This window comes from Vicia villosa, unplaced genomic scaffold (assembly GCF_029867415.1).
Source record: "Vicia villosa cultivar HV-30 ecotype Madison, WI unplaced genomic scaffold, Vvil1.0 ctg.000077F_1_1, whole genome shotgun sequence".
Taxonomy (NCBI): Eukaryota; Viridiplantae; Streptophyta; class Magnoliopsida; order Fabales; family Fabaceae; genus Vicia; species Vicia villosa.
Genome location: NW_026705001.1, coordinates 824,107 through 832,289, shown reverse-complemented (window position 1 = coordinate 832,289; position 8,183 = coordinate 824,107). Strand labels below are relative to the sequence as shown.

At 32.9% G+C, this 8,183-nt stretch overlaps 1 protein-coding gene across 1 annotated transcript; it reads left to right on the top strand.

Moving 5' to 3' along the window:
- The first annotated feature begins 306 nt into the window (after positions 1-306).
- LOC131623659 (probable vacuolar amino acid transporter YPQ1) lies at positions 307-1,749 on the top strand. Its single transcript, XM_058894667.1, has 5 exons — positions 307-745; positions 868-888; positions 1,071-1,129; positions 1,271-1,361; positions 1,465-1,749. The coding sequence occupies exons 1-5, from the start codon at positions 698-700 to the stop codon at positions 1,513-1,515; spliced, it is 270 nt and encodes an 89-aa protein (XP_058750650.1). The 5' UTR covers positions 307-697; the 3' UTR covers positions 1,516-1,749.
- Positions 1,750-8,183: the final 6,434 nt, after the last annotated feature.

Below are 8,183 nucleotides of genomic sequence, written 5' to 3'. Positions count from 1 at the left end.
TGGTTTATTCATGCATGGGGAAGACTCGTGGAAGAACCATTATGGAGACCAAAGAAAACTATAGGTCAAACCATTGAGAGAGAGAGATATATAATTAACCGGTCTATCTAAGATATGTTCCACTACAAAATATTATGACATCGTCTAATCCATGTAACCTACACCACCTCCTGAGAATAAAGCTTTGATGCCATCTAATGAGGAAAAGCTTTGGTCCATGTAACCTACACAAATAGTGATGATAACTAATCAGAAAGGATAATCTAAGATATCAAGATAAGAATATAATCCTATGAGATAATCTAAGTTACTTTAGGATGATATCCAGCCTCTTTGACTCCTTTGTCCAAAGCTTGATCCTCGTTACCTTCATTCTTATGCAGAAGAGTTAAACTTTGGCATAAGGTAGGATGGCTCCGTGCGTAGTTCATGCCTCAAGCACAAATCACCTATGCATTAGGGGGCATGTTAGATAAAAGCAATTCGTGTATTAAACAAAGACCAACGACTTCATCTTTTGGAATTATTGGTTCATGACTGTTTTATTTATGTTAGAACTTTCAATCATTTTAAAGCAAAAATAAAATGAAATATTCTTTGTGGTATTTGTCATGAATTCCTGCAGGATAGTGGGGATCAGTTGTTGGAAAATGGTGCATCAGGAAACAGTAGCATTGGGACTTTCCTTGGTTGGGCAATGACATTCCGATATTTGAGTGGAAGGATGCCTCAAATTTGGTTAAATGTGAGTTATGCTTAGCATGTACTACACATAAAAATGTGGTTACATGATATAAGTCTATTCATTGTTGGATCACACACTTCAACTGGTTGTGTATACTAATGCATATCTCAACAATTTTGCAGATCAGAAGGGGACATGCGGAGGTCAGAGGCTCTAACTATTAACGCTGTGATCCCTTATAAATTCTGTTTGTATTTATTATTAGCAACTGTAAATCCCTTCACCAGATTCACCCTTATGAGAGCAGTAAAATATATTTTATTTCTAGTTGCACGAACCATTATTCATGCTCAGGGAAGAGTTTGAAGTCTTTTATGATTTGTAGGGCCTGAATCCTTTGATGTTTCTCTTTGCTATAATTGGGAATGCCACTTATGTTGCAAGGTAAGCTTCTGCTTCATAATTCATACTACCTTCTCTGTTTTAAGTATTGGCATCAAACTAACTTTTGCCAATTGAAAATACAGCAAAGGTGTGAAATTATCATTTGTATTTAATGAGCATATACTTTATCTTTTTATGCAGCATACTTGTGAGCAGCTTGAATTGGTCAACAATCAGACCCAATCTACCATGGCTGGTAGATGCAGGAGGATGCGTCCTTCTTGATTTTTTTGTATCCTTTTAATTTTAGATATTTATCTTAGAAAATCTATGTAGCTTCATAATATTAAAATAATAAGAGATCTAACATATGTCTACCTTAATATCTGTTTTAGATTTTGATGCAGTTTTTATATTTTCGCTGCCGAACCTCCCCAGACCTATAAATAAATATAAAACATCATACTGCTTATTGAGCAGGAAACAAGGATATTCAGGTTCCGTACTCTCTCCTGTATGTATGTATGTACATGTGCTTCTGTGACATGTTATGATATGTATGTACATGTGCTTCTGTGACATGTTATGATGTGTTTATCAGTGTATTCATACCATGTATTGGCGTAGAGGCTGCTAAGACTAATTGCTCATGAAACAGAATATACACATATTACTTTGAATTTCTCCCTATGGTGCAATCATATTCTGATTAATTATGTTTTCTTCCATGGTTAATTTTCATTTCAGTTGATCATATATATTGGTGATTTTCTCCAATTTCAACCAGATCTGGATTATTTCATAAAGATGACTGACATGATGCATGATCAATCTTTGATCAAATGATGAAAATCCTTTATATATGGGTTGTCAAAGTTCAGTCAATCCTTAATTTTCATTTCAGTTGATCATATATATGGGTTGTCAAAGTTCAGTTGACCTATGAAAATCCTAATTTAGAAACTTTTGGTTCTATTGATTTCTGATCTTTTCTTGATGAATCATGATCAATCCTTGATCAAATGATGAATGATACTTCAAAATAAAGTCGTTGACAAAAAATCAGGAGTTTTGACTGTACTATGACCACAATTGACTTTTAGGTCAAACTAGTCGACTGTTGACTTTCTAAGCAATTGAGTGATCAATCCTTTGAATTGAAACCTTAACTTTGTCATGGAGATAGTTTGAAACATCATAATCCATATGAGATCCATTGGATATTTTAATTCATTGATTTTCTTCAGGGAAGTCAAAACCCTAATTCCTTGAGCAATTGTTTAGGAGAATGTGTCTTTGAGTCTTGAGCTTGAAAAAGAGAAATGAGATGGGAAAATTTTGGGGTATGACAGTGAGAAAAGCTTGAGTTTTTTCTCTTTTAGTCCTATTTTCATTCACTTTTTTTTGTGGTGAGAGTGTCTAATTGTAGCATTGAATAAATATTTTGTATATCTCATGGTTTTAAATTGCGGTCTGCAACCGCAGTTGCGGCCGCAATATTACTGATGCGGTAGCCTCCATATCGAGCCGCAATTGCGGTGTGATTTATAATCACATGTCCAACAACACTAAAATTTGTACCAAACACCTTCACTCATGTTTATTCATATATTTTCATCATAACTCAACATTTGAGAACCCATAAACTCAATTTACATGTGATTTGTAATGTAAAATATTAACATTAAGTGTTTTTTAATGGTGTATTTCAAATATTTCATAATTTAAACTCACGTCGCAACGGCCGCAATGCGCATCGCAGCAACCACAATTGCAACACCCACAACCGCAATTCAAAACTATGGTATATCTTTCTTCACTACATACACAAATCAGAAAGTGAGCAAAGAATGAAATTTAATTCAACATTCTGAATATTTTAAAGAAAAATAACTAAATAGATATGGAAAAGATAAGTGATATAAGAAAATTAATTTTGAAATATATTAAATATTCAATATGTTTGATCTAGTATATCTGCCATTGATCACAAAAACTGTTGGATATTTGTTGTTGCTGTTGGTGAATATGTGGCAGTTCTTGAATAAAGAAGGTGTTGATGAAGATTGTACTTGAAAAATTCAAAGTGTGTGAATTTCACACTAATCTTTAGGAGCAATACACTCTCACCAATTATAGTATATTGAATGCAATTGAGATTAACGGCGAATTCCCTTCAGGATACTTTGAATTTCTTAATGTGAATTGCACAAACACACTAAACGTATCTATTGATAATATGTTACAGAATATGTTTCATACACTTTACTCATGCATTAATAAAGTAAAGGATGATTTTAAAGTAATTGAAATGGTGGAAAAATGGGTGTATATATTTCTATTTTCGTGTCCTTTTATGTTTTTCAAGTGTCTCTATTTTATAGAGAAAATGATGTCATTTGGTGAAGAGAAACACCATTTTAATTTAATTCCGCATCTAATAATGAACGAATATAATATTATAACATTCATAAGTTATCACAAGCAATGCAACGGGGCGCTTTATAATAAAATAGACTTGCTTTACCACCAGACCAATTTAAAGTTCCAAATAATATTTTGAAAATATCTAACAGAAATGAACAATGAATGAAATTTAATTCAATATATTATTATTTTAGAGAAAAATATATAATTATATATGGAAAAAGATAAAGAGAAAATATGATATACATTGACAATATAAGTTGTACACTATCAACCAATCACAATCATGTTTAGCGCCAAGTCATACTGTTATTTTTAAAAAAATTATATGATATGGCTGATTGATAAATCCCAATTCGATGATAGTGTTGTTTATTGTGATCTTTGCTAAACAAACACTAGTCTTCCAAATCAAACATTTTGATAACTTACAGGATCGACTAGATTGATCCTAGGACATGTGTCATAGTTTTTTTGTTTATGATTAAGGTTACAATAGAATTCATGTTTCGACAATATTACTTCTTAATGAATACTAAAGCTTTTCTTGAAAGCAATAAATGATAAGAACATAAAGTAAAGTAATTCAATTAAATAAAGTAAATGATCCTGAATAATAAAGGTTTCGACTGGGAAATAAAGGAAATGTAAAGAGTGTGTAAAAGACTTTGTACTGATAATGTAAATGGCTTTGAAATAAAAACAACGGTCTTTCTATACGTATGTTCTCTGCAACTCTTTTCTCTAACGCTGGTACTTTGAATATTTGAGTAATTTGTACAAAATGAACACCCCGAATCCTAACATTAAAACTCCTATTTATACTAATCCAACCCTAACGGCCCTTATCCAAAAACATGCCACGTTCGTCATTTGTATGATCCTTTTGAATAATAGACATCCACACATCTTCGACGAAGGGTTTGATCGATTTCAAATTTCAAATTCTTTCTTCCTGTGAGCGCCAAGTTTTCAACGCGTTATATCCAAATAACTTCAAATTTTAAATCTGTCAACGGATACGACTATTCGATTCTAATAACTTGGGCTTTTGTATCATCCTATCCAATCGAAGCCCAAATCACAAAGAATATTTTGTCTTACTCTTCGACCCAACTACTGTCGAAATTATCAGTTAACAAATTGGCCATCAAAAATGTGTATTTTGTTACGCAGAGAAATGCCCATTTTTGAATACCATATGGAACTTCGACAGGCTAAACCTATTATTATAATCATTTACTGTTGTGACGTTATGAGTAATGATTACACCTTTTTCCAAAACGTCCATTTAGACGTGCGTGCAGCAGTTCCCATCATTTCTATCAAAACAATCAGTTTCCAAGAAAAAGAAAAGAGTAACCTTTCTTTATTCCCCATAGGGAGATAACACGTTCCCCACAAACTCTTTGATAGGTAACTTTCCAACTGCCACAAACCTGTTATAAATACCTCATCCTCCCCACTTCATTACTTTCGCTTCTGCAAATTTGAAACCCTTAAGCATTCTCATAGCAAAACCCATATTTTCCTTCTAAGAACTCCAGTTAACTTAACTTTCTTCAACAATGTCTCCCACTAAGAAGAACACAAGTCTAAAATCAAAAATGAAACCGGAATTTCAAAGGATTCTGCTCCTCAAACTAAACTTCTTAGCAAACTTATGACTTCTGGGAATCAGAAAGCCATCTATTAGCATTCATGTATTCATCATGATCATCATTTAATTTTACTTTTGAGAATTATGGTTCTTAGTTATTCATACGAATAATCTTGAGATACACTTAAAATAAATGAAATCAAAGGTCACCATCATATTCATTGTTAAAAATCGAGTGAAAATCATGTTTGGATCATTTAATTTGGTTGAGAATTGAGGGAGATAGAAATTCAAATCTTTGAAAGAAGCGTGAGGTTGAAGACGACCATGGCACTATTTTTTGAATCTCTGAAACATTTAAAAATATAATAAAATGAAGTTATTTGGTAAACAAGCCACACACGTGGCTCAGTTGGCAATGTTTTGTGTTGTGGACTTCAAGGGCATGGGTTCAAGCCCTTGTAAGACCAAAACTTTTTTGTACCACTATTTTTAACTATTTTCTTTTACAACTACACTTAATTAATTCACCTATCAAAATTAATTATTTTCAATTGATTTTTTACACACTCCTCATTATATATATATATATATATATATATATATATATATATATATATATATATATATATATATATATATATGTGTGTGTGTGTGTGTGTATATATATATATATATATATATATATATATATATATATATGAATATTCAAAAAAAAAATCACAAAAATAATATTTATTTGATATATTTTTAATTAGGTGAAAAAGTCATATTTTTAAGTATTCTAATACTTATAAAAATTATAGTTTTGACTTCTTTTCTTATCTAACCATTCTTAAACCCCATGTGATTAAACATTATTTTTTTAAACAACGTTTGATGTATATACCATGTTCACCTTGATTTGATTGCCTTTAACACTTTAAGTCAAACTATTTTTTAGTATCGATTGATCAAACGCTCAGAGTTTTCAGTCAACAAAACTCTTCATGTTTTAAAACTACTTTCAAATCATTTGGGCCTCTTGATTTTTAAAGAGTGTAAGACGCAGCCCTTTTTTTTATTCATCTTCAACTTTCAAATATACAATTCAATTTCAAATACAATTGGGCATCTCTCTGAGTATAAGCCCCATCCTCTGTAAATATTTGTTTATTTTAAAACCTTGCTTTCTGTATAACTTTCTCATCCTCTTTTAATCTCTGGTACTAAGAGGGACATTATTCCTGGTGAAACTGCTCTTAGACATTTGGGCCTCTCTTTTGAGTTATAAGCCCTAAATCTTCCCTTTTGTCAATATTTTCATTTGTTTTTTAAAACAAAACTCTTGTACTAAGAGGGGCATTATTCCCGGTGAAACAACTCTTAGACCTTTGGGCCTCTCTTCTGAGCTATAAACCTCAAACTTCTATTCTTCTTTTTCAAAACCTTCAACTGTTTTTCAACTAAAACTTTAATTGTTTGCAATTCAAACCTTTGGTCTCCTCCTTGAGTATAAATCTCATCCCTTCTTTCTCATCTCATATTCTTGGGCCTCTATTACAGTATAAAACCCAACACCTTTTTGTCCATACATTAAATAAACATTTTGGGCCTCTCCTTGAGTTATAAGACCCAACACCTTTCCTTTAAAATAAAACACTTCACTGTTTTCATCAAAACATTCAACTGTTTAATAAGGCCATATACACACATCATTCCCGGGACTCCTCTTCAAACTGTAAGTTTTTATGGTTTCATTTATTGCTTTAATACCTTGGCAAATATAAAATGTGTTTATATATACTGCTTAGATCCCCTTCAGAGAAAAACCGGAGAAAGATAAATTATATATAGGACTATGACCAGGATTGAGGATTACTTCCCGGTGAAGCCTCTCCTAATAAGACAACATATATTCTTGCCACAAGATGAATCATTCCCGGTGAAAAATCTTTAAACCCCTAGATCAAACAATTGGGCACACCCACCTGAAGAAGAATTATTCTCGGTGAAACCTCTTATCCCTTTTGCTTAGAGCCAATTTAGGCAAGCCAACATAGATTTCTCTTATGCTACAACAAGGACCCTCGATGACCCTCGATCAACCTCCTCTTAGGCTCACAATACAAGGACCCACAAGCTTCTTATAAGCAGTTCCCTTTAGCTTCCTCTTGAGCTTGTATACAAGGACCCTCAGGCTTCTTAAAAGCATAGGAGATGTCTTTAGTCACCTTTATCCAAACTCATGTGAGAATCAAATCCTTCAAATACATAATCACAATCATTAAAGTATTCAAACCCTTTCACTGTATCAATCCTTGGGACCAAGATATATGGAAAATCGCAGTCACCCATCTTTCCTCAGTTGAGTCAGCCTCAATTTTGGGATTTGTCAAGACACCAAAACAAACTATCATACAATCTTTCAAAATACAGTCTGTCAAAACTCTTTCCCCAGAAGAGTCAACCTTAATCATGGGCTTTAAGCAAGAAGTATTCCACTCCCCAAAAGAGTTAGCCTCAATCTTAGGCTTCTTACAAGACAGAAATAAATCATACTCATATAATCCTTTCAAAGAAAGCCTCGGTCTTGGGCTTCATACAAGACAGAAATAATTCAAAGTCCATTCCTCAGTGAGTCAGCCTCAATTCTGGGCTTAGTACAGAACAGACAAAATTCACCAGTCTCCACTAGATAGAGTATCCCCTCTGAGTTAGCCTTAATTCTGGGTTTATTACAAAACACATACAAATCTTTCAGTCAAAATCATTCCCAGTGAAGACATCTCCAACAGAGTCAGTCTCAAATCTCCATTTAACCCTCAATCTTGGGCCTTTTGCAAGACAATGAAAAATTCATATCTTCTATACAGAAGTGAGACATGATTCATTTCTACAGAAGAGATATTCCTTCTATTACACCACATTTAAATAATACAAACATTATAAATCATTTCTCATTTAGGTGATGTAAGTGGCATGCTTTGTTGATTAAAAAATCCAGACTTGTTGTCCTTCCCTTATGATTACTTCTTTCCCGTACAGAGACGCAACTGGCATACTTGGAACATTCCAAGTAAGGTTCCTCTCTTACTCTGAATAGAA

Excerpts from the sequence above, each read along its gene's own strand:
- LOC131623659 (XM_058894667.1), top strand. The coding sequence starts at position 698 with ATGACATTCCGATATTTGAGTGGAAGGATGCCTCAAATTTGGTTAAAT. Across the intron at positions 1,130-1,270 it reads AATGCCACTTATGTTGCAAG|CATACTTGTGAGCAGCTTGA; the intron begins GTAAGCTTCTGC and ends CTTTTTATGCAG. Across the intron at positions 1,362-1,464 it reads GCGTCCTTCTTGATTTTTTT|ATTTTGATGCAGTTTTTATA; the intron begins GTATCCTTTTAA and ends TATCTGTTTTAG.